This window comes from Argopecten irradians, chromosome 8 (assembly GCF_041381155.1).
Source record: "Argopecten irradians isolate NY chromosome 8, Ai_NY, whole genome shotgun sequence".
In the NCBI taxonomy this organism is placed as follows: domain Eukaryota; kingdom Metazoa; phylum Mollusca; class Bivalvia; order Pectinida; family Pectinidae; genus Argopecten; species Argopecten irradians.
In genome coordinates, this window is record NC_091141.1 from 6,572,369 (window position 1) to 6,600,257 (window position 27,889).

The 27,889-nt window shown below is 38.4% G+C and overlaps 3 protein-coding genes across 3 annotated transcripts in view; 2 read left to right on the top strand and 1 right to left on the bottom strand.

Moving 5' to 3' along the window:
* LOC138329209 (fatty acid-binding protein 9-like) overlaps positions 1 to 2,190 on the top strand; it is an 82,486-nt gene extending 80,296 nt beyond the window's left edge. The window contains exons 3-4 of the mRNA XM_069276030.1: positions 474 to 581; positions 1,899 to 2,190. Coding sequence (XP_069132131.1) covers positions 474 to 581; positions 1,899 to 1,955 — 165 coding nt within the window. The 3' untranslated portion in view covers positions 1,956 to 2,190. The remainder of the gene's footprint in view (positions 1 to 473; positions 582 to 1,898) is intronic.
* Positions 2,191 to 13,415: 11,225 nt separating this feature from the next.
* On the bottom strand, positions 13,416 to 27,811 carry LOC138329212 (F-box/LRR-repeat protein 2-like). Its single transcript, XM_069276038.1, has 7 exons — positions 27,727 to 27,811; positions 23,462 to 24,355; positions 17,982 to 18,153; positions 17,034 to 17,197; positions 16,723 to 16,809; positions 16,191 to 16,305; positions 13,416 to 15,042 (listed from the first exon to the last, which is right to left on the bottom strand). The coding sequence occupies exons 2-7, from the start codon at positions 24,352 to 24,354 to the stop codon at positions 14,938 to 14,940; spliced, it is 1,536 nt and encodes a 511-aa protein (XP_069132139.1). The 5' UTR covers position 24,355; positions 27,727 to 27,811; the 3' UTR covers positions 13,416 to 14,937.
* LOC138329213 (uncharacterized protein KIAA1958-like) lies at positions 18,223 to 20,028 on the top strand. The gene is made up of 2 exons (XM_069276039.1): positions 18,223 to 19,121; positions 19,319 to 20,028. The coding sequence occupies exons 1-2, from the start codon at positions 18,383 to 18,385 to the stop codon at positions 19,480 to 19,482; spliced, it is 903 nt and encodes a 300-aa protein (XP_069132140.1). The 5' UTR covers positions 18,223 to 18,382; the 3' UTR covers positions 19,483 to 20,028.
* Positions 27,812 to 27,889: the final 78 nt, after the last annotated feature.

A 27,889-nucleotide genomic window follows, 5' to 3' on the forward strand; every position in this document is an offset into this window, starting at 1 on the left:
GCAAGAGTCTTGAAATTTCGCTGGGCAGTTTACAGAGGTGAAATTATGGGGACCGCAATTCACCCTGGGAGAGATTGCCCTGTACCTCTGTAAACGGCCCAGCGAATTTCAAGATTCTTGAAAACTTGAAAACTGATTTCGGAGATTGAAGTTACAGGGGGATTATGATCTCATAAAGTCCCTTTTTGTTTGGTAAGGTTTATAATATATAGTGTCAATCTCGAGCAAATGGAAATATATAACTTTGTTTGATTTTTGTGTAGAGTATATTTATACATTATAAAAGTCAACTACATTTACATTGATGTCTTGTGTTCTTGGATAACCCCGACTTAATTAGATCCCAAGGAATCCGAAGTCTTGACTAGCAAAGATGGAGTAGTAATATTGCATTTCATGTATATTTCCTATTATGACTATAATTTGAAATGGGACTGGAGACATTCATAGATATGTGTATTTTCTGATTGCAGACTAAGTCCTGTTTCGAGGACGGTGCCTTAGTAGAGTACTCCATGTCCTTGACTTCTGAAGTACCCATCACTATAACCAGACGGGTGGTGGACGGCGTCCTGCAATGTGTATGTAGACGTTCTTATTATGATGTATTTGTTTATTGTAGAGTTCAATAGTTTTCTATTTAGTTACGATGTTTTTTTTAAATCGAGAAATGGTTTTATGGTTATAAATGGTTTTATGGTTATAAATGGTTTTATGGTTATAAATGGTTTTATGGTTATAAATGGTTTGGGTTGAACGTCCTATTACTGACAAAATACGGCAAGTGAGGCGTCGTTGATGTAATCGCTCGCTCGCTGGGACAGCACGTCACACAGCAGGTGGATAAGTAACAGGGCCTGAAGGCATGTTACCTTGCTCTGCACTTTACCTTAGTCCGATCTAGTATCAGGCTGATACAATTAAAACCCATATGTAAATGTATTGTATAAACAACTATGATCAATTTTCAAATAACAAATTTGTTGTTTATAATGTTTCGTCAACTATAAGTGGCAAAATCCAAGGCAAACACAGCACACACATAATTCTTTTCAAATACACAGCCATGTTTGATATTGAGAACACAGGGATCTGAGAATTAGTTACAGATTATATAATCATGGACCTACCAGAGTGCCCTAAGACCATTTTAGACGTTTTAGAGTTCTAGATAAAAAAACCCGATAAAAATCATACTCTACATGGTACTATATACGAGAAGGGTGGCAAGACTTAGGCTCCAAAGTTTCTAACCCGCCTACCTTTAACGGCTATAAAAACACATTTCTAGTATATCGTCATAAAAACGGTTACCACCGTTAGAAAGAGTGATAATTTTCCTTTCGAAATCATCCTATACATCTATAGTACAGAGTGCCTAGCTCATGAATATTTTATCCGGATCGGCCACCGTGAATATTAATTAGCTTCCGTTCAAATGGGGCTTATATCGTCTTAATGACGGCACTTTTTATAGATGTGTAGGATGATTTCGAAAGGAAAATTATCGCTCTTTCTAACGGTGGTAACCGTTTTCATGACGATATACTAGAAATATGTTTTTATAGCCGTTAAAGGTAGGCGGGTTAGAAATTTGGAGCCTAAGTCTTGCCACCCTTCTCGTATTTAGTACCATGTAGAGTATGATTTTTATTGTTTTTTTTTATCTAGAGCTCTAAAACGACTAAAATGGTCTTAGGGCACTCTGGTGGGTCCATGATTATATAATCTGTAACTAATTCTCAGATCCCTGTGATTGAGAATAGTGCTTAAACAAATAATTGCTAAATAATCAACTTTGTATGTTTTCATACCAAATCTGGCTTTCTAATTGGCCAATACCTTTTTGCCATACCACAATGAAAATAATAAAAAATTGTTATCATTCTCTATTTTAGGAATGTAAGGTGAATGAAACCGGTGCCAAAATGACGTACAGAATGACTGAGGTGTAAAGTCAAGATGAGCCAATCAAATGACTGAATGGTTACAGCGCTATATATTCTGTGAATGTTGTGCATAACGTTACAATGAAGAGCGTCAACAAATTAAGGTTTTGTGTTTCCAGCTTTGTGACTTATCTCGGTGACATATACATGTATGATGTTCTAGATTTTTTATGTTCATTTGGCGGTTCCGCGGCTTCATACTATATAAAATGACAAAGAAGGGAAACAAAGTGCCTGATGTTTTATGACGAGGGACAATATCTCGATTTCCGGATCAATGATCATACGGTATTACCAAGTACTTACCAAATTTTACTGTTATATTTTTAGTGGAAATAAACATGTCAGAACTAGGAACTACATCTCTAGCAGAATACCCTGAACCGTGATTATAACAATATAATGTCAATGTTTATATACTAATCACTCTTCATTATCACCAAAGCACTCCTACTGATCTACATATGTACTGCTTCATTCACTCGTACAAATCATGTACATCCGCGCCTATTAATAAGTGTTGAAAATGGCTATCGTTGTTTTCAAGTTTTTCACTTTGCTTTTGGTTGTATTTCTCAATAACCACAAACCCAGTACCTAAAGAGTGGTTATAAGGAAACCATTGGGTGCCTTTATTTTACACATATGTATTTGTTGTATTATTGCGTGTGTTCATTTAAAGGGCCACTACCTTTCCGGAACGGCTTTTAGTTTTTAAAATGGGAATGTAAAACGAGATCGATAATTTTGTAGAGTCGCAAAAGTTATTAACTTACCGTTAATACTACATGTATCATCACCATCTGGACAATTTTATGAAAATAAATAAAATGTTAATTTTCATAACGCGGGTCGTCCTATGTTTCCCGCCGTCATACTAAATACCGCGCGGTAGTTGACTATCACTGCGCCAGACGGCAAAACAGCGAAATGTCTTTCCACTGTTATCATATATTACGCAGGAAATCGTGCATACCTCAGCTTAGGCCATCGGTATATATTTTCTAGTGTTATTAATGTTTTTAAGAAACATTTATGGTTTGCTCTGGAAAGGTAGTGGGCCTTTAAAATGAAAATAATTATTATTGAGTAAACGTCAGTGCAATAGACTTTGAAGTGTCTTCTTTGTGGTTTGAAATTGTTTTAGATTTGTTGCTTGTGATTATCTGTCTTTGAATCTACTGACTATTAAGTTATTAACCGTACGTATAATTACAATGAATGCTTGTTCATTCTTCCAATATATCAAATAGTTAACTGCAATATATAAATATATATATATATAAATATGATAAATTTAAAGAAAAATCCTTACGGACGAAATCTATAAGGAATAAAAACAATAACGGCTGACTAGAAAGCGCTCACTAGTCAGTCGTTATTGTTTTTATTTCTTATAAAAATATATATACTTAAGTTAAAGATGCTCCACCGCTGACAAACGTTATTTTTTCACTTTCAAAAATATGAGCAGTCGATTTAGTATTTTTCTTCAGTTAAAAAAGTTACTTACTTTACATCATTACCACCATTGAAAAGTTTGAGCTTCTAATTTTACTTTAAGTTAAAATATAAAAAAATAATTAATTGCATCCCGAAAAAATTCCATGTCACTATATCCTATATGGAATGAAATACTGATTGCGTATGTACCAAAGGCAAAATAAATTATTTAATTACATTTTTTTGTGTTAATTATACATATATATACACGATTAAACACCAATTACTGTTCAAGTGATGAATATCATGTATGCTCTGTCGGCGGTGGTGCATCTTTATATGTGTGTACAATTTTCAAACAAAATTTTGTATGTGATAGAATGTTAAGAACGTTTCCCTTCACAACGACTCACTGAAAAGAACATCTCTCTTGACATTCTTTTGCCCTCGAGTTGGCGCTCAGCCACGTGAGGACGGCTGTGGGTTCTGTTCCTATCGGTATCTTGACGACATAAGATAACACTATAACACGCGAGCAATCTTATCAATATTCAGATACTTATTCTTCCTCAGTTCCATATATCATCTGACAACATTCTATATATATCAGTCACATTCTGACGAGATTTCTAATGTTGTTAGATCTTTTATAAAATGGAGTGAGAGTAAGGATATGTATTTTAATCAGAATAATAGGCAAGAGATTTCGTTTGTTTAAACATATTTTATTTGAACAAATTCGAAAGGGCATTGTGCACAAGTTATACAATTTAGGACTGCCCTCCCTTATAAGGCAAGAGTCCTACTATAACTAGGAGACATATCCCAGCCTCCCAAAACATACAGACATTCACACACGTAACATAAATTACTGTATACAGGGGCGGCCGTTCTGAAAACACTTTAAAAGTATAATCAGTTTTAAAAAGGTCTTTATCAACTATTTTTTTCAGTTTTCAAATTCTTCATTAACTTGCATTTTGCAAACACCTATATATCAGATTTATCGACCTCACAATCTTCATAATAATGTGGACAAGTGATAAGGGTAACATCAAAGGCGAAGTATGAAAATAGTGGAAACTATCTTAGGAATCTAAGGCAACACCTTTGTCATATGTCAGCTGTATGCTGTTATTTATTTGGCTGAAAACAGCAGGTAATAAAACGTTTGTGGTATCTTAAGACTCCCCGAGTTCATAAAGGACTAAGCATTAAATTACCTTAATCGCTTTGTATTGAAGAACTATTTCTCATTTAATGTCTTATTAAGTTTAATTTCCAAACTTGTTTCAATAATATAACTCTCACTTTTTGGATTTTATAAAACATACACAAAGTAAGACTGTGCCGTCTACTTCCCGACGTATAATCATCAAGCCATTGTAATCAAGTTCAAGTTCGTAAAAGCAGCAGCAGAAACTACCACTTTTATAGACTTAGGTGTGTCTCGGCCAGGGGACAGGACACAGAGCCTACCTCATAGGGGCGAGCGCTCATCACAGAAACGTCGCGATGCATCAAAATTAATGAATCATTATTCAATGACGTCATTGTCAAGCATGTGTGAGCTGACTTTTCCCTACCCCGGTAAAAAGCAGTTATCTTTTCCCTACCAACCGATCAAAAGTTGAAAGTGTGCAAGGAGCGATAACTCTAGGTAGAAGTTACCATGGGTCTAGGATTTGGTCAGTGAGTGTAAGGGAAAAAACGGATTGCCACTGCACAGTACCTATATGTTGCTACTAAGCCCAATGTATGATAATTTCTAGTATTTACATTTGCAGGTAGGCTCTGGCGTACTAATACCACAATCATAGTTCAAAAAGTCAAGAAATGACTGGGTTTTACGTCTGCATGAGAATTCACTGAAGAATATAACATTCTGAAAATTGGTAAATATGAAAATATATTCTTACAAAAATATTTGAAATGGATTGAAATGTTGTACTTATCGTCGTATACCCCGTTATATCGATGGGTCTATTTCATCTACTGTTGTATTTACGAAGCCTCGTTCATACATATTGTATCGGGGACAGACACTGAATTTAAAGGGACAATTCACTCTGGCTAATTATTTTACATAACCAAGAAGCAAAATATAGTATAAATGTATTGTTCTACATTTCTTATGAAACATATAACGTAAAAAATTGACAAATTCCACGACATTGTTAAGTATTTTAATTTATATCGTTGAAATATCAAATCATTGATCAATACAATTTAGCAGGTACAATACGGACGCTGTACCTATACCCGAGCCAAAGTCACGCACGTTAAACAAATGAACTATATAACCACCGAGAAGGTAATAAAATGATTTTGAGTCAAGACTTTTTACCTAATAAGGTAAACACACTACTGTCAGAGCGATTTGAGCAGTTCTAGACAAAAGTTGCATTACTCTACGAGCAAGGGGCAGGGTTCGGCATACAAGAAGTTCGACCACAATATGTAATGGCGGACAGCGAGCAAGTTGAACATTTTACACACATGTCACCACCATGGGCTTTTCAGGCATATCACAGTAAAACCGAATGATTCAATTTCCATTAGAACTGGGGTTTTTCCGATAAATGTTTCTCTTAGTCTGAATTGTCCCTTTAAAATAAGCGATTTTCCAAAATCTAGGGTTATGTTTGTGGAAGTGGGGCTTAAATCGACTTAGTGACGGCACTTTGTATAGATGTGTAGGATGATTTTGAATGGAAAATTATCGCTCTTTAAAACGGAAGTAGCCGGTTTTATGAAGAAGTGCTAGAAATGTGTTTTTATAGCCGCCAAAGGTAGGCGGGTTTTTGATCTAGAACTCTAAAACGTCTTAAAATGGTCTAAAGATACTCTGGTGGGTCCATGATTATATAATATGTAACTAATTCTCAGGTCCCTATGCTCACCCGGTCACATTATACTGACAACGGACAAATCAGTCGTCCCACTCCCTTTATGCTGAGCAGGAACTATCACTTTTATAGACTATGGCGTGTCTCGGCCAGAAGACATAACCCAGAGCCTACCTCGTACACAGGCAATATTTTTCACGTGAATTTCACGTGAAGGCCCTTTCACGTGAAATTCACGGGAAAATTTTCATGTGAATTTCACGTGAAATTTTAGGGGGCAGCAGGTACCATAATTACGCTCTACCTGCAGGGCTGATCTGAGGATTACACGTCACCAGACATACCAGCTTTGGTTATTAAACGAGGTCAAAAAAACTTTCAATCTCGCCCAGAGTTCATTGTAGTACCCATAATCATTGAGATTGTGGGGATTGCAATGCACCCTGAGAGAGATTGAAAAACTTTGTGAGAGATTTCAACAATGGGATGTAAATAGATACGTGTACTACAGCCCGGAGCTGCTCCACACTGATAAGAGATAACTTAGACAATATTAATGTTTTTGATGGTTTGTATATTAGTCCTAACATGCTGATCAGGTACTGGATATAATGTATCTGTAGGATACAGGGCTGATCATACAAAAATCCGTAACGTAAAGGAACATATTCCGGATTCCATTTGTAATCGCATAAATAGGAATAGGCTAACATATTTTTCTGGGATGTGTATGTAGATTCTTGGAAAGGAGCATTTGTTTGTTTGATTAAATTAACGTCCTATTAACAGTCAGAGTCATGTAAGGACGACCTCCCATGTATAACGTCCTATTAATAGTCAGAGTCATGTAAGGACGACCTCCCATGTATAACGTCCTATTAACAGCCAGGGTCATGTAAGGACGGCCACCCATGTATAACGTCCTATTAACAGTCCATGTAAAACGACTCCATATAACGTCCTATTAACAGTCAGAGTCATGTAAGGACGGCCACCGATGTATAACGTCCTATTAATAGTCAGAGTCATGTAAGGACGACCTCCCTGTATAAACGTCCTATTAACAGTCAGAGTCATGTAAGGACGACCTCCCATGTATAACGTCCTATTAATAGTCAGAGTCATGTAAGGACGACCTCCCGTGTATAACGTCCTATTAAGTCAGTCATGTAAGGAGAGTATAACGTCCAGTGTAAGGACGACCTCCCGTGTATAACGTCCTATTAATAGTCAGAGTCATGTAAGGACGACCTCCCGTGTATAACGTCCTATTAATAGTCAGAGTCATGTAAGGACGAGTCCCATGTATGTAGTCAGGACGACCTCCCGTGTATAACGTCCTATTAATAGTCAGAGTCATGTAAGGACGACCTCCCATGTATAACGTCCTATTAATAGTCAGAGTCATGTAAGGACGACCTCCCGTGTATAACGTCCTATTAATAGTCAGAGTCATGTAAGGACGACCTCCCGTGTATAACGTCCTATTAATAGTCAGAGTCATGTAAGGACGACCTCCCGTGTATAACGTCCTATTAATAGTCAGAGTCATGTAAGGACGACCTCCCGTGTATAACGTCCTATTAATAGTCAGAGTCATGTAAGGACGACCTCCCGTGTATAACGTCCTATTAACAGTCAGAGTCATGTAAGGACGACCTCCCATGTATAACGTCCTATTAACAGTCAGGGTCATGTAAGGACGACCTCCCATGTATAACGTCCTATTAACAGTCAGAGTCATGTAAGGACGACCTCCCATGTATAACGTCCTATTAACAGTCAGAGTCATGTAAGGACGACCTCCCATGTATAACGTCAGAGTCATGTAAGGACGACCTCCCATGTATAACGTCCTATTAACAGTCAGAGTCATGTAAGGACGACCTCCCGTGTATAACGTCCTATTAATAGTCAGAGTCATGTAAGGACGACCTCCCTGTATAACGTCCTATTAAAGTCAGAGTCCTCCCATGTATAACGTCCTATTAATAGTCAGAGTCATGTAAGGACGACCTCCCGTGTATAACGTCCTATTAATAGTCAGAGTCATGTAAGGACGACCTCCCGTGTATAACGTCCTATTAACAGTCAGAGTCATGTAAGGACGACCTCCCATGTATAACGTCCTATTAACAGTCAGAGTCATGTAAGGACGGCCTCCCATGTATAACGTCCTATTAATAGTCAGAGTCATGTAAGGACGACCTCCCATGTATAACGTCCTATTAATAGTCAGAGTCATGTAAGGACGACCTCCCATGTATAACGTCCTATTAATAGTCAGAGTCATGTAAGGACGACCTCCCATGTATAACGTCCTATTAATAGTCAGAGTCATGTAAGGACGACCTCCCATGTATAACGTCCTATTAACAGTCAGGGTCATGTAAGGACGACCTCCCATGTATAACGTCCTATTAACAGCCAGGGTCATGTAAGGACGACCTCCCATGTATAACGTCCTATTAATAGTCAGGGTCATGTAAGGACGACCTCCCATGTATAACGTCCTATTAATCAGTCAGAGTCATGTAAGGACGACCTCCCATGTATAAACGCCCATTAACAGTCAGAGTCATGTAAGGACGACCTCCCATGTATAACGTCCTATTAATAGTCAGGAGTCATGTAAGGACGACCTCCCATGTATAACGTCCTATTAACATCCAGGGTCATGTAAGGACGGCCTCCCATGTATAACGTCCTATTAACATCCAGGGTCATGTAAGGACGGCCTCCCATGTATAACGTCCTATTAATAGTCAGAGTCATGTAAGGACGACCTCCCGTGTATAACGTCCTATTAATAGTCAGAGTCATGTAAGGACGACCTCCCATGTATAACGTCCTATTAATAGTCAGAGTCATGTAAGGACGACCTCCCGTGTATAACGTCCTATTAACAGTCAGAGTCATGTAAGGACGACCTCCCATGTATAACGTCCTATTAATAGTCAGAGTCATGTAAGGACGACCTCCCGTGTATAACATCCTATAAATAGTCAGAGTCATGTAAGGACGACCTCCCGTGTATAACGTCCTATTAATAGTCAGAGTCATGTAAGGACGACCTCCCATGTATAACGTCCTATTATATAGTCAGAGTCATGTAAGGACGACCGTAAGGTATGCGTCGTGTAGCGCTGTAGTGTGAGGTGCGTGTTTTGGGAGACTGTAGTATCTTCGTGTTATGTCTTCTTGTAAAGTTGATATTTTGCCCTTTATATAGTGCTTTATCACTGAAGCATGCCGCTAAGTAGGACACCACGCAGCACACCACATCCGGTCACGTTATACTGACAACGGGCGAACCATTCGTCCTACTCACGGTATTTACCATCGCCAATATTACGATGCAGCTTAATTCACCATGTAAGGAAACACATACCAGTTTCTGTATTGCTCAACATTGATTGGCATCTTAACTGAAACTTGCAAGACAGTTGTTAACTTTGAATTTCAGCTCAAAAGAATTCGGAGACAACTCCCGAATGGTATTGCCGTATGACCTATCAATCCAGCATATTAATAGTTTTTGAACATCAACTAGTAGATTAGCGGAATACACCGTGTGGATAAAGTGTTAGTAATTAGTTAGCTACTGTTGTAGCGGAAAAGATATCACCTTCTGACGGAAAAGTCAGTCAGAAGGTGATATCTTTTCCGCTACAACAGTAGCTAGTAATTAGTGATATAGGAGATGAAAGTAAATATTACTTGAATACAATCTGATTAAAATACAGATCCTTTTAACCACTCCGTTAAATAGAGGTTCTGACCAAATCCCATAGAGGGTCACGTCCAGATGACCTTTATACCACGTGGAATTCATACCATATCCATTTTCTACACCTTGCTACATCAATTGAAAACGATATTTCGTCCCATATACAATAAGCTTTGTTGTGCTCTTTGGGCGAGATGACTAAGTAAACCAAAATAATTCTGACCGTCTTTTCAAACTCTTTCGTCTCCTGAAATTCACTTTCAAAATTTTGCAAGTAGCAATTTGATTGGCCATTTTCAAAGGTCACCTGGACATGACCCCTAATGGGATTTTCTCAGATCTAGCTCTTATCAAACGTAGTGATAGTAAGGATATGTATTTTAATCAGATTGACTTTAATACAGCCGTATATAGTCTGTAAAATTTTATTTTGAATAAATATGTTTTAGGCGATTGACGTAAACTGTGTGTGTATTTCCACGTGGCGGAGTTTCCAGCCTTGGTCTATAAAATTAACCAGTAGCCAGGGTTAGAACCTGGTTTATATCACTGAAGCATGCCGCCCAAGATACTAAGCAACACACCCCACCCGGTAACGTTATACTGACAACTGGCGAAAAAGTCGTCTTACTCCTTGTATGCTACACACTAAGCAGAACCAGCAACTACCACTTTTGTTGACTATGCCGAATCTTGGCCAGAGGACAAACACAACGCCTTCCTCAAATTGGCGAGCGCTCAACAGAAGGCCAAACGTGAGGTGGTATTTAGGGAAACGTTAGGAAGAATAACGTCAAGTTAAGAAGAGGAGAAAAGATGAGATCCTAAATTTAGTCGTCTTTTACGATCATTCTAATACCCTACTTAATATGAAATATTTTTGCTAGCATTACAGCTTGGAATTTAAGTACACATCGCTAGACCATTCGCGGAGCAACAGCGAGATAATGCGCGGAGTGACAATGCAACAAAAATATACTGTCGGTACGACAAAAATATCTCGCCAATGCGACAGAGCGGTATATTCTATTTATAATCACAAATGACATACCAGGCATTTTGAAATTAAAACTATACTAGTTGTTGTTATTTATAACATATTTGGTTATATATATATATATATCTAAGATTTTGTGAAGTAATGCTGCAGGTACAGTTTTATCTAGTTTTAAACCCCAACACTTACCGATTCTCTAATAGTATCACTAGTTTCGTTCCATAAAATTTAACATGTGTATATTAATGAACGTTTGAAAGTTAATTATGGCTGTTGGAACATACAATTTGTTTGATATAGAAGCTCTAGTTGTTCTTCCATTCACATTTTTACATAAGAAAACATGTTTGTTAAAATAGCGGTGATTCACAACGTAAAATTTTATAACTCAATTCCATTTTTCTAAAATCGTAAAAGTCTACAATTGGCATCCATTTTAATTTTTCAAAGAGGGATCTGGAGGGAGTAAGGATATCTCTAACATTTGATAATATTCTGGTTGCTCTTTTCTGTATTTTTAAAACCATATTTATATACATTTTATATCTTAGTTCACTCTAGACATTTGAACAGTACATAAAATGGGGTGGGGGTGGTGGTGGTGGTGGGGGGGGGGGGTAGTGTTGTATACTTTGTTAATAACATCATCTGACAGTTGGGATTAGGGAGTTTATATCCTTCACCACTCCAAAGACAAGCACATTTTATGTAATCCTTGACCTTCGCAATGGAAACACGTTCGCGACATTGAGTTCGAATCCTATTGGGAGCGAGAGTGCTGTCTGGTGTCTTGTGCGATATGTTTGAGTATCCGCGAATGTTTCCGGCTGCTACATGGTCTCTCTTCCAATTTGTCGAATCGTTTTGAAAGATCTTCTAATTTCGTTAAGAGCTGCGTCATAGGACTTTCCGTAGTTGGGCGAGATACAGCTGCGACGGCCATATGATTAGGGTCTGTTGACGGTAACCATGAGCTTCACCGATGGTTCTACCAGCATGCACAAAGAAAGCTAGCTGTGGGGGTAGGCCCTCAGTAAGTACGCCGATTCCGGGATACAAGGAACTCTTCTGGGTAGGAGGTAGAAAACATTGATTTGGTCATTTGACCGCGAAAAATTTAAGGCACATTTTTCCGTCATGGCGGTGACACTTATAGGTAGAGAATACCGATGTCCGAGAAAAGATCATTGTCGGTAAAACTTGCTCGATAACTAAGATAAATTGTTATGTTTTGTTTTTCATATTTGTTATTGATTTTTGGGGAAAAAGTATACCCAGGTAAGCTATGAAATATTTGTGAGTGAGACGTCAGACACCGTTGATTTCCAAATGCTATGCGACAGCTCCATTTGATGCTGTAACTTACATGTCGTTTCCTTGTGAAGTGTCTAAATTGAATTTTCGTGCATATTTAGATTATATTTGATACAATATGTTTTGACAATTAATTCTAAGTGTTCGGTCATGGTATGTAATTTTCCACCCGTGGTCAATCATTACATATGCCGCCATTTTGTTTTAAATGTGCCCTAAATAAAGTCACGTGGTGATGAAAGTCACATGACTAAACTGACTGAATGTTGTATACCAAAAACGGCGTGCCCCGGTCTGACTTGCTAAGACGCTTAATAACAATTTTCTGAAGGTGGCTTCTTCAGCTACTATAGCTGGATTGGTTTCAGAGCAAATTTCTTCTCTAAACAGGTCTTGCACATTGAAGAAATTTGACCTAGAATACGGTGAAAGAGTTCCAAACCAAACCAATCCTGTACTTGTCGAGTGCAGATGGAAAGCAGCCATGGCCTATGGGCTCGCAAAGTCGATTTATGATAATGTCTGATATGATTGAAATTCTGTTAGAAACTGATTATCAACTTCAGATGTCATACCAGAAAAAATTTTCAGTGTTCTTTATCAGGTAGGTATGCCGGGGTTTGTATAATAATTGGTTGTCTATCCATTACACCATGGGGTTGAGATTGGGATTTGGCTGGTTGATTGTGCGGTATCAACGGTATCAATGAGGGTTGAGTTGGTCACATATTCCCCGCTATATTTGCTGTAAGTTCTGGCGTGTCGGGTTGTAAAAGTGAAGGATCCATGATAAATTCATGTTCGTTAGCTAATTGAAAAGTCTCATCCATAATTCATAAACACAATGTTCACCTTGATGGATCGTTTGGAAATTCTCCACCATATTGTAGGCCTACTTCTTGTTTTGGGAGAATTGGAAAAATGATTAACGCCTCCGTTCTCTCTTCTCCATGGCCGTTTTCGTTTATTCGGACAAACCGGCTGGACCGTTTGTTAAAGTCATTATTTCATGTATAAATCCTGACGGACCTGCAGTTTTTGCTACAGGCCTGTGAGGGCATTGTCAAGGCTTGTCTGATAAAACAAAATATAAATCACCAGGTCCGTCTTTAATCCATAAACGAACAACTTGGTCCAACTTGTCAAACCGTATAATCGAAAACGGTCCATTTTATTACATTTAAATCATACATCGATACATCACTTACGGTAAGAATCTCCGGATTTTGGTATAATGGACAATTCCGGAATCAGATTATCTCCCCTTAGACTATAAGTATGATCTTACAGTTATCTCATAGACCAGATAATACATCTATATAACAGTAGAGGGCTGTAAAACCTTTCAACCTATGAAGAATATTTGATTCTACCATATCTGCCAGTGTAGATTTCTGAAATTTTAGTCACTTTTAACCCTTTTGGATTCTCCCACAGCTATATAATTCACAATTTTAATTGGCCTTATGCCTTAGAATGTTTGTGTAAAATTCATTGAATTTGCTTCAGCAGTTTTATGTGTAAAATTTCATTGACTTTGCTATGTGAACTGTTTACGGAAACAGAAGGACGACGACGGACAAAAGGCGATTAGAATCCATGTAGTCTAGCCTAGGGCACTTAAAACTTTGTCTCAGGTGAATTAATAATGTGAAATGCAAGGAAGATAATCCAATTTCAACGCTACCATAATTGCCAACTAGAATTATCAAAGGGAGACCACCCTTATCTTATACATAATTTGTTATAGTATATTGCAAATAACTTGTAACACAAGACTATGCTATTATCAACGCATTTGTTGTTTAGCCATGAAATGCAAATATACAGATGTTCAGCTGATATTCCTACACATAATTCTGTAAAGTTTCTCTGTACACATATTTTCTGTAAACTTCCTGTAGACGTCTACTTTCCATAGCATCCTAAAGACCAATAATAACGCTTTAGATTAAAAATTAGATTTTGCTGAGTTTACAGTCTTCTGCACATAGAAAGGAGCCTAAAAGCTCACACATCTGGGCCCAATTTCATCATCAGCATTCCTGAACTTCTGTAATTTTTATTGAGAATTCTAAGAAAAGATTGTCGATGAAACTGGGTCCAGAACTTTAAGATTGATTTTATAGATCCACAATTGTGACTCAGACAGCAAACTTTTAATCAAATTTCTATATTCCTATAAGTATATTCACTTGTGTCAATACATTAACATTATTTTTTGATGATTTCTTTGTGTAGCCCAAAGTTACGTGAGGTCATACATTGCTATTAATGTCACCTTGTTCTACCCTACACTAACTCATAAACCTCCACTGGTTCAATTCACCTCAGATCCTTCACATTGAAGGCCACAAACTCTATTCAATTCACCTCTGCTGAAAAGCAAACAAAACCAATCACAGCGGATAAAAAGCCCCAACACAATACGGGGGTTTCCAGATCCCAAAACGACGTGGGAAAAGTACTATTTATCGTCGATTAGTCCAACCTTCCGGTGATTATGACGTCACAAAAATCACGTCAAATGACGACGTCATAATCACCTGAAGATGGGAATAATCGACGGTAAATAGTACTTTACGCACGTCGTTTTGGAATTTCGAAATGCCCGTATTATACATCACTACAAATCACTGTTATCTATTTTACTCGTTATTCAGAGAACTGAAAAGGAAAACGAAAGTCTTCTCCGTAGTAGTCAAAAGCTTTAAGATCCGACTTCTGGTGAAGCATTTCCCGTATCAAGTTATCATTGATCTGAAACAAATAGAGCAAACGATCCTGCACCGTCTACAGAGCATAAATGATAATCATCAATTGAACAATAATTGGTGTTTAATTCATATGTCTATTTAACATAAAACTAGAGCTGTTGGAGAACAGCAAAGCTCGCCTATTCAGAAGAAGTTGATGTTCAAGTATTTACTATTTAAACATGGAAATATGACAAATTAACAGACTCAAAAAACCCCTAAATGGCCCCAAATTGGTTGTATTATCACGTTCAGCATCCATACACATTAGGAAAATCAAATCATAAACATTTATGATGACTTAAGCTTAAACAATAGACAAAATAGAAACTTGCTTAAAAACTTTAACATGGAAATATGACAAATTAACAGACTCAAAATACCCCTAAAGGGCCCCAAATTGGTTGTATTATCACGTTCAGCATCTATACACATTAAGAAAATAAAATCATAAACATTTATGATGACTTATGCTTAAACAATTGACAAAGTGGAAACTTGCTCAAAAACTTTAACATGGAAATATGACAAATTATCAGACTCAAAAAACCCCTAAAGGGCCCCCAATTGGTTGTATTATCACGTTCAGCATCCATACACATTAGGAAAATAAAATCATGAACATTTATGATGACTTAAGCTTAAACAATAGACAAAATAGAAACTTGCTCAAAAACTTTTAAGTAACTTTTGAAAATGAAGAAAAATACTAATTTGTCTGCTCCTGTTTTTTATTAAGAAAAAATACTATTTGTCAGCGGTGGAGCATCTTAAATGTGAAATGTTAACCTCATTCACATGCTCCATGGGACATAATGTTTTATACCAAAGAACAGGTTACTAGACAGATGCAATGAGAAGAAGCCATTCAAGACATGTTGAACCTTCTGGCAATGTATGAAAATCAATGTCAGTCATAAGGTCGCTGAGACTCTTGAGGATTACACATTAGTAATTATAGATAACAAAGTCTAGGAAATCCTTATGACCTTTAACGAAGGCGATGTTCATTCTTTTGAACTACATTTGAACCACAAATATTTTTTAAACGATGAGATGCACTCTTTTGAAAATGTAGTATAAAACAGCCAATTTTGATTAATATGAATGATCAATAATCATGTGATTAAGTGTAAGGAATAAATATTTTACCTCGTTACACTGTCGAAGGTCTAGTAAGGTGAGGCGAGGCATACATTTAGGTATTCTACCAAAACATTTCCCCAAAATCTTGTGTAATCCTGCCAGTTCTAGTATCTCCAACGAACTGTAAACATGGTAAAATTCAACATTAAAACACTTTTATGTGCTTTATCGGTGAGATATAAGACCATGTTTAAATGTGGTTTATGAACTAGTAATCCTTGTAATCATGTTACAGTGCATTTATCATAATTTCATTTCTTAAATAAACATAATGAAGCAGAGGTCTACAAAGTAAAAACAAATCTATTTCAGCCATCGTGAAATCTTACAAAGTAAAAACAAATCCATCTAAAACATCGTGAAAGTCTACAAAGTAAAAACATTATCACAACCATTGTGAAAGTCTACAAAGTAAAAAACGTCCATCTCAACCATTGTGAAAGTTTTTTCCAGGTCAACATACAGGAAGCCTCATGCTGTTCTGTCCAAACCTTCACCTCAAGTAGAGAAATTCCTTTCTATCAATTTATGGACATACCTGCATGTGTCTACAATGGCGGTGATAGACTCTTCACGTAGATTGCAGCACCAACACAAGTACAGCTTCCGTAGGTTCTTACCACAACTACAAAAACATGTACCCATAGTTACAACGCAATGTAACATAAGCATAAAATAGAACCAATAATTATGTAAGGAGGGGATAAATAACAAGAGACATTGATTACATCAAAAGCAAAGCTGTTAGATTGTTCCAAGTACACTGCAGAAAGCCATTTGAGTACCAGAACTGTGTCACTCATTGTCTTCAAAATGAAAGGCAAACAAAGCCAAACAATAGATAATTACCACTTAGTGATTTGTAGGACAGCTGAATCTAGCAGGTTACCACAGTCTGACAAATCTAGGCTGGTCAAATTGGCCAGCGTGTCCGAGCTGAACAGGTCAATGATTCCTGCATTGGTCAGTTCTATTCCTTTCTTCAGAGCAAGGCAAGTAAGATTTTTCATTTTCTAACAGAAAAGAAAAGTAAGTTATGAGCAGCATTATTTTTTATTCTTCACCTATAACCTGAATATAATTTGAAAAAGTAACTCCGTATCTATATAGGATCTAAGTAAGTGTTAATTTCATAGGAGATAATATGAAACAAATCTTTTAAGTATGAAAAGACCAAAGATGAAAGTTTTTATTTTTGCGAGCCTTTGCGGGCAAAAAATAAAAACTTCGAGACTAGTTTCATAAAATCTTACATTAAATTGACACATTTAAGATACTTTTTATCACATTACTACAACCACCTACATTCTGAAGAATGCTACGTTAAAATGTATTGCGAAAACCCAGCGATGGCTGCCATTTTCTCCACCCGTCCTCGAAATCCTGACGTCACATCATTTTTCCTGACATCATTATATTGTTTCTGTCTGACGTCACAATAAATTTCCAGCCAATGAAAATCGCTCCAGGTTAAATACAAGGTTACACTTGTGACATACGCAAAAATATTACACTGGCGAAATCATGGTATATCAGTCAGATTATGTGATAAAAGGTGATATGAAACAGGCTTCAGTGTTTAATCTTCACAAATATCAAATCCTGCATCAGATAACTAGAATGTGACTGATAATAGATAATGTCATCTTAAGTTGAGGGTGTTTTTAATTCATTTTCATCACTCAGACAGGATCAAGTTACATTCTAACAATACAAAGTCAGCGCTTAGGTTATAAAGAAAAAGGCTTAATGCTTGTACTTGTAATCGGTTATAGTTATAAACGGAAAAATCCTTACTTTTATTTCCTGAAGTGCAGCATCTGTGAAGAGTTCACAAAAAGACACTGTCAATCTCTCGAGTCCTTCACAACTGGCTATAGCTTCCAAGGACTTGTCAGTGAGTTCAATACCATCAATGTCTAACCAGCGCAGGTGTTTGTGTTGATGCTCCACTAAAGTCGTAATACTCCTATACAACATACTTATAGAATCAATTATTATACCTTTACTTCGTTTTCGCTATATAAAAAGTAGTCAATAGAAATGCTATTAAAATTTTCACTGTCATAAAAAGCTATTCCCCGGTAAATAGTCATTTGGACTATTTACCGTGGGGAAAAATGCTATTTACCTGCATTCAAATTTGGCGGACTTTTCCTCTATAGCGATTTTGATTGGACGTCATCTGACGACGTTTCATGACGTCATTGACGTTCCATCGCAAAGCGACAAGGCTGGTGTTTGGGAAAATGGCTGTAAACGGAACACGATTTGACAACTTTGACGAGGAAACACTAACAAAGTTGGTAAACGAAGGAGACAGTGCAAATACCCAACAGGTTATCAAAACTGCGGTAAACATCTTGAAGGATTACCTCCAAGAAAAATCACTTGGAACGATCAGTGAACTTGAGGGTGAAACAAGCGAACATGTGAACGGTATTCTTCGAAAGTTTTACGCGGAGTTGAAAAAAGTTGATGGATCCCGATACACTAAAAAATCCATGATTACAATCAGGTATGGATTGCAAAAGTACTTTTTAAAGAAGCGCGATGAGGATATTATAAACGCCGACGCATTTAAGAAAGCAAATGAAATGTTCAAGTCGGTGTTGGTGAACCTAAAAAAGGCGGGATTAGGGAATACGAAACACAAAGCTCCAATTGATGCAAAAGACATGGAGAAGCTTTACGCAAGTGAAATCTTTTCTACAAATACCTCGGAGGGATTACAAAACCGGACAATATTTGAATATCTATACTATTTCTGTAATAGAGGCCGTGAGAACCTGAGAGATATTCAGAAAAATGATTTCAACATCAATACTGATGCTACAGGGAGACGATACGTCACCGTCACCAGTCGGCAAACAAAAAACCATCGAGGCGACGATTTAAGAGACAATGACAAGGAGGGACGCATGTATGATCAACCAGGTACTGTAACGTTGATTTTATTGATAGATTTAATATTTCAAATTTGAAAAAGCGTATTTAAAGGTGTAGCTTATACAAACAATACCATATTTGTTTACAATTACGTCGTGTTCATTTTTCATTAGCATTGACTTTTGTCATTTGTATGAGTCAAGTAAATAATGCATTTCATTTTCCTTCCTCTTCATATGTTTCAGGGAATCCTAATTGTCCTGTGGCTACTATTGAGAAATACCTAAGCAAATTAAATCCTAACAATGACAACTTCTGGCAATGGCCGAAGAAAACTGTCGATCAGAGCATGGATGTGTGGTATGATAATTGCGCTGTAGGTAAAAATACTTTGAACAATTTCATGTAACGGCTCAGCAAAGATGCAGGTCTCTCTGTTAAATACACCAACCATTGTATACGGGCAACATGTATCACGACGCTTGACCAAAAGGGAGTCGAAGCAAGGCACATCATGGGCATAAGCGGGCACAAATCGGAAAACTCTATCAGGTCTTATAGTGAGAGACTAAGTGAAAACAAGAAACGCCAAATTTCGGACATACTAAGTGAAAAAATTGTCCCAGCAAAGTCTCCAAAACTACACAACTCTGTCAACGGAAATGAACTAGCTACATGCTCTTCCAACCTCCAGCTTCCCAGCTTTTTAGACGACGAATTCGAAAGTATAATGGCTGACATTACTGCATATGAGCTAGCCGTTACTAGGAATGTCTGCAATAACATCCCAATGAGTACATCAGGCTATATTCCAGGAAATTTCCATCTCAATAATTGCAATGTTACCATCAAAATCACAAAGTAGAATTAACTGGATCATATAAATACTGACTGTTGTTATGGAATATTATATATGTTATCTTATTTACTGTTTGTGCATTTCTTCGCCTCGGAAAATAGTTCGTGTCTCTGGGAACCATAAAAGTGCTATTTTCCCTCATACCCATTCAATAAGTGTCTATTATTTGTAATATCTTAAAATTATTTATTATTCCAAACGTAATTGTTTCTCTTTTATCTTTTTTTTCTACTTACAGACTTTTCTATCATTAACCAGTGTAACAGAGCTGTCTTTGATGCTCATGATACATATATAATGGATGAAAGACCCAACAGGAATGATACAACGGAAACGACCAGGCTTGTCCAAAGGACATTGAGGGAAGAAAAAGAAGGGGAAGTGAAATACCATTGTGGGAAAACTTGCAAAAAAAAATAAAATCGAATCCTCCAAGCAAGGGGATGTGAAAGAAGGTAGAAACTCAGAGGCAGCGCACAGCAATTTGGTTTGTTTAGTTTTACGTCCTATTAACAGCCAGGGTCATGTAAGGACGTGCCAGGTTTGTTGGTGGAGGAAAGCCGGAGTACCCGGAGAAAAACCACCGGTCAGCGTTCAGTACCTGGCAACTGCCCCACATGGGATTCGAACCCGCATCCCAGAGGTGGAGGGCTTGTGGTAATATGTCGGGACATCTTAACCACTCGGCCACCGCGGCCCCAGCAAAAGCTGATGAGACGCGGGAGGATCTTGGTCAGGAGGCACACCATAGTACAGAGGACCTCACAGCCCTAGGAATCGACCTGATGATATTCTAAGGAAGAAAAAGAAGAGCTCAGCCAACTCAGGGACCATTTAAGAGACCGACTAAAGGAGTTGAGGAAAGCAGAACGAATTCGAAAGGTAAGACGACATAAGACCAAGAAAAGAGCAGCATTCATAGCAAAGGTTCACGGCAGCAGTGCTAGTAGGGAAAAGATCAGGAAGACTGCAGTGCCAGAAAGAAGAAGTAGAGGAACATCTGAAGGTAACGCATTGGGATGAGAGAAGAGAGGAGCATTTGGAACCAAATGAGAGAATAAAGCCTGTAAACCTTCAAGATAGACCAATGGATATAAGGGAACCAACAATGACGAAAGTTTCAGAAGTTGTGGAGAAGGCAAGGGCAGCATCAGAACCAGGACCAAATGGCATTCCATACAAGGTGTATAAGACATGTCAGAAGCTCCTACACAGACTTTGGAAATTGATGAAAGATTTTTTCTCCATATTGGATATATATTCTATATATTCGCTATAAGTTTTACTTCTCTATAAGTATGTAGATACATCAGCTTAGAAAGGTGGGATACCCGGTTTTTCTGGGTGTGGAACATATAAGTGTATTAAGTCAACTGATCAGGAAGCAAAGCCTGGAGACCTGACAGTAGTATGGCTTAAACTGGCCAATGCGTATGGCACCGTCCCATACAAATTGATAGAGAGTGCTCTGAAACAGTACCACATCGCTGAGAAGATGAAGGAAATCTTCCAAAGCCATTTCCAAGAAATTCAGAAATTGGAGATTGGAATAGTGACAGGCTGCACAATTTCTGTAGTGTTGTTCATTATGGCTATGAATATGATCATCGAAGCAAGAGGACCAACATCAGACAACCACCGAGCAGGGGATTCATGGATGATCTAACAATCACCACAACAACGCATGTCCAAGTAAGGTGGATCCAAACAGCATTGAAAGATACAGTATCCTGGGCCAGGATGACATTCAGGATGACGTTTGAAAGGTTTGAAAGTTTTGTGAAGGACTGGCCAGACATGGCTTACCAACAAGCAAGGATATTCCAACAAGGAGCATCTGCCACGGACTATCCTGTGATGTGATCTCTCAACAGTCGAGGAACTTATGTAATACATCTCCGGAGATGGTTAAGGGGTTCCTCAGTGCTCTCATCAACAGGACACAGTGGACCCCGCGATATACCAGGCAGGAAAACTCACTACAATCCGGAACGGAAATGTCAGGGGAACGGGTAACGTTATTTTTACTCACTAGTCGGAAATTCGTATATTCCGAATCCGGAAACATACTGGGAACGGATCGTAATTTCGGTTAATAATATTCCAGACCAATAATCAGGACAATTTGTTGTCGCCCACGTGCCGAGAACCTCTCAGTCAGGTATAATACACACTATCAATTTGAGTCATGATGTGTGTTGTCATAACGACGGCTTGAGAGGTATATATAAATGACCTATAAAACATAGCCAAACGAAGTAAATGATTATAATACACTACTCACATAAAAGCCTGTCATCGATTACAAGGTCATCATGTGACAATTTATTGACTAGAGGCACGGAATTCGGCAGTCCGGAAAACTCGTATCCGGACATCCGATTATCGAGGGTCCCACAGTATACAGTCGGAACAAAGCCTACAGCTCCCATTAACATTATGAGTGGAGGAGTATAAGACCGGGAAAGCAAGGCTTGTAATGACACTTAAAGAATCCAGGGATGAGAAAGTAAGACAAGCAGGTGTAGAGGTGAGAAAAGGAAGGAGGTGGTAAGCTAGCAAGGCTGTATCTGAGGCAGAGAACAGACTTCGCCACAAGGATATTGTTGGGACAGTCTGTATAGGAAGACAGTGATTGGGAAGAGGTCAGACAACTAGATGGCAAGAAGTGAATGAAACTGAGAGAAGACAGCAAGTTTAGAGAGAGATCATGCAACAAGAAGAAGAGGCAATGTGAGTGAAAGGAGAAATTGGGAGACAGGGGGCATACACCCAGTGGGATACAGAAGAGAGGAAATTTTCCTCGGCACGGATCTGGAAATATACACCATGGCAGCGCCAGTTCATCTTGAGAGCAGTATACGATGTACTTCCAACACCTACCAATCTTAACAGATGGGTACTGGTGGAAGATTCAACATGTCAGCAGTGTGTCAGGGCTGAGAGAGTAAGTTGAAGCCAACCGTCGAGGAGTAGGGACTTATAACCCCTATTGACCCACTATCCGAAGAGAGTTCCAGGATAAGGGTTGAATCGCTAGAAAAAGGATGGACCTGGCTGATGACGACGACGGCAAAAATAACAACACTTGGTAGGGACCATTTCAGTAATATTTCAGACAAGCTAAATTGCACTAGTAGAACTAGGGAAGTTCAAATGTGAAAAGTTTACGAACGGCGGATGGTGCACGGCAGATGGCGCACAGTCACGAACGAAGCATGATGACTATAGGTCATCCTGACCATTTGGGTCAGATGACCTTAACTAAGTGACATCAATGCTGAAATGAAAAGACCCAAGATAATGTGGATGAAATTAATGATCATTTTTTTCCAATTATTAGAGCACTCTATATTACTATACATCATCATGTTGAGAACAATCCAAATCAAACTTTGGGAAGAAATTAACGGATCTGTGCAAAAAGTGACTATGTTTTAAAGAATTAGGATATGTTTAGATCAGGGTAATCTATACATATGAAATTAACTGGTCAAGCTAAATAAGTTAACAGATAACAAAACCATACCTATCACTTATCCATCCAATGCCATCAATATTGAGAGAGACAATCTGTGAGAGATTCCTTGCTAAGTGACTAACACCAAAATCAGTTATTAAGCAATGAGAAAAGTTCAAATGCTTCAAGTTTTTTGCCTTAGCTAGGATTTTACAGCATTCATCCGCCACCATGTCACATCCTTCAACATTGATCCTTTCCAGATGTTCACAGTTAGCGATAAAACACTCAAGAATTTCAGCTGAACACGGACTACAGAACCCCAAGTCAACGTCTATCAACATGGGGCAGAACTCGGTGAAGATTGCTACTTCGGGCAGACTAAGGACCTGGCGGTTCTGGAGTTGAAGCTTCCTAATACATCCAAGCCTTCTAATGATCCAGCACAAGTCTACAGATGATAAACGTGGGTTCCAGTTAAGGTCAAGTAAATACCACAAACTAGGATCATACGCAAGTTTTCGCCACCTCCTACAGACAGGAGAAATTCGCCTACACAGTTCCAGAACCTCAAGATAGGAGAATATTTTCAATAGAATCTCATTCGGGACCATATCAAAATTCGAAATCTGCCCACTGTTACCTTCTTCCTCTTCTTGGCATGACAAATGATAGTCTATCACAGTTTTACTTATCCTTTTACTTATATCTCTGATGTCATTTTGTACAACAGACGCCAGATGTGTATAGTCTATCTCATCATATTCTTTCTCTTCATCATCATTGGAAGAATTTTCCAGATTAGTAGCAGACACAGTAACTGTAGATAAATCACTCATAGCTGATGTATAGGTACTATCTGTAGGTAGTGTGATGGGAATGTCACTCACTGCATTCACCTGGCAAGTCAGGTCCACCTTCTCTAAATCCTCCACTTCTTCTAAATCATTGTCTGTATGCATTCTACAAACCAAAACCAAAATATATAGTTCACAAAACTGTTTACTGCTTTCATCAAACTAATCATTTCGCATGATTTAAAATTCATTGGACTTATATAAATATTTTAATAATTTAACAGTTTGGAGTAATTTACACTGTGCAGATTTAGGCTCAATACAAACACGAACTTTCAAATCGTGTTAACACTAACCTTTCACATCCTGAAAGAATTATTCCAAATCATATTAAAACCAAAACACAAAACGTCACTGTTGCATTTTTATACTGAATTTAGATATTTCTTTCACTCCACCACTATTTGTTAGTCTACCTGTTTGCCATTTATACGCGGTAGTTACAAATTACAGAATAGTGACGAAAAGTAATATTACCATTATCTACAAAAATCATGCAGTACTTTGATAAAATGTATTTAAAAAAATAGTTTATTAAAATATTAACTGAATTCATCAAAACTGATAAAAAATATGTAACAAAATGGGCAGACAATTAGTGAAATGTAAGGGAAACTAAGATAATTCAAATGATGAGCTTAAAGTATGAGGGGTTAGGAATAACAAGCAAAATGCATCACAGATGGAACAATAGAGGTGATGTACATAGTATCTGTTGTGGTCGGTAGTTTTGGGTTCTGTAGCCACTAGCCACCGATCTGAAAGCCTGCAGATGATAGCAGTGATTGGGATGGTCATGGTCAGTGTGAAGCCAGGCTGTCAGATGGGGGAGAGCAAACAGGATAACGCACTGATGTGAAAGGGGTGTAACACAGTGTGGTGGATGTTGGAATTTAGATAGTTGATTACATGTATTTTAGGTCGCACGTGCCTTTTTAATAAATGTACAAAGGGGCGGGCGGAATAATTTTTAGGTTGCTATAGATATACTGGGAATTTAGAGAGTTGAGAGACTCCACGAGGCAACATCCCCAAACGGGGGTCCGAGGAGTTAGGAACTGGAGTATGTAAGGGATATGTAAAACACAACACGAAGTACTATAAAAACAACTTTTAACTTATTACCACACGTGTGTATCTGTTTTATCACAAGTACTAGTTTCTATGCATATAAATAACCATTGTTTATAATACGACTGAAGGCAAGGCCTAAAAGGGCGCATCCAGATGTTTAAGTGGTATCAGATCGCTTCGGTAACAAGTCGTTTCGGTAACATAGCTGAAGTCGTTTCGGTACATTGTATGGTCGTTTAGGGACACACTACAAGAGATTTACAACAAACACATATTTATTTTACATTTTTTTTTTTTGCCTTTATCAGTGATAAAGATGTATACTTTTTACCTAAATACAGCTCTTTGTGTTGCTGCTCAAAACCGTCGTCGTCATCAGCCAGGTCCACCCACCTTCGAGGGTTTCAACCCTTATCCTGGAACTCTCTCCGGATGGTGGGTCAGTAATGGTGATCAGTCCTAACTCTTCGCCGGTTGGCTTCCTGCTACAATCGCCTCTGCGTATCCACAGCCAGCGGGATGCTCTCTCTGCCTCCTTCTCTTTAATGACAATCTTCCTCAACTTCCCCGTGATGCCGAGGGCACCTAACATTCTCCAGCATCACTAGTTGGGGAATCCTCGACACCCTGAATCCACTGGGAAGTTCCATGCCTCCCAGCCTTTTCTTCTGCACTCGTCAGCCAACTCAGCATACTTTATCCTTTTGCGCTCGTGCGTCGATTAACATCTTGTCTCCCGGGGACAGTCAGTTCCACCATTACTAGTTTCTTTTTACTACAGACACTAGCACTATGTCTACTCTAAGTGCTGTCTCCGCCCTCTGGAAGGCCAACTTTCTCCCCAGGTCCACACGCATCTCCCAGTCTCCTGCACATCCTAGGATGCCTAAGTTGGTCTTTCTAGCTGATTTGTTTTGAAACTGGATGAATGTTGGTCCTTTTTATATTCCCTTGGCCTTCTTCCTCCTCTTTCCAAGGTGTTCGCAAGCTCTCTTAGCACCTGGTCGTGCCTCCATGTATATCGCTTTTAAGCTAGTGCCACTTCATACGAAGAGAGAATGTACTCTAGTTTTCCAGCCTTGTCACACTGCAGACATGCTGGATCTTCCACCAGTCCCCATTTGTTAAGATTAAGACAATTTCCTCTCTTCTGTTTCCCACCGGGTTCATGCCCCAAGACTCCACATTTCTGCTGCTTTCACTCTCCTTGTCTCTTCTTCTTGTTGCCTGATCTCTCTCTGTACTTGCTATCTTCTCTCGGTTACATTGGCTTCTTTCCATCTCGTTTTCTGACCTCTTCCCAACCCCTGTCTCCTAATGCAGACTGTCCCAACAATATCTTTGTAGCGAAGTATGCTCTCTGCCTCAGATACAGGCTTGCTGGCTGACCATCTCCTTCCTGTTCTCACCTCTACTCCTGCCTGTCTTACTTTCTCATCTCTGGAGTCTTTGAGTGTCATGACAAGTCTTGCTTTCCCCGTCTTAAACTCGATATTCCTCAGTCCTTCAAAACTTGCTGCTCTACCTTGCTGTTGTTGTTGGAGTCTTTCAAACTGTCGTACCATTTTTCAAGACATTTTATAGGGTTACCCACTATAGATGGGATTTCCCTGAATAAAAAGGTTGGAATTGTCTAGTCACTCAGCTTTTCTTTAGGATCAGACATCTGGATTTGATTGGCTTAAATGTCATCCTAGCCTAGGATTATGTATCCTCCAATGCTGTAAGTGTCCACTTTGCTTGGACATGCTTTGTTGTGGTGATTGTTATATCGTCAATGAATCCCCTACTTGGTGGTTGTCTGAAGTTGGTCCTAGACAGCGGGCCTCTCATCTCTCTTATCCCTGCTTCGATGATCATGTTCGTAGCCATAACGAACAACACTAAAGAAATCGTGCAGCCTGTCACTATTCCCTTCTCCAAATTCTGCCATGATGTTACATAGTCCTTGGCTGCAAATCGAAGATGAATTTCTTGGAAATAGCTTTCGATGATTCTCTTCACCTTCTCTGAGATGTGGTACTGTTCGAGAGCTATTGTATCTCCGGTAGAAATAACACAATTTCGTCGTAAAATAACCATATGTACCGAAACTACATAAAAGTATAAAACAACGTTTCTATGTGTCCTGAAACGACCGTACAATGTACCAAAACGACTACAGCTATTTTACCGAAAGGATTTTTATCGAAACGACTTGATATCGTTTTTACTCCGTTATTAAGCGTCAAAGTTCCGCCCTCTTTTGACAGCGGAACTTGCGAAGACGAATAACAGTTACCGATTGTATAAAAAGATCCAGAAACATAACAAAAGTAGGACATTCTGTCCATTAAAATAAAATGCGGTATGTAAGTAAAGCACAGTGAATACAGTATTGAAAACGGGTGACATTGTACTTACTTTTAGTTTTTACATTCTTTCTACGACACCACCGAGTAGGCCTACATACATATTTGTTTACTACAGAAACCCCGGAAACATTTAGAAGATACTAAGCATTAAACGTAATCGTGACAATTTTCCGGATGCGGAACAGCATGTTTATATTTATATTTTCCATTGG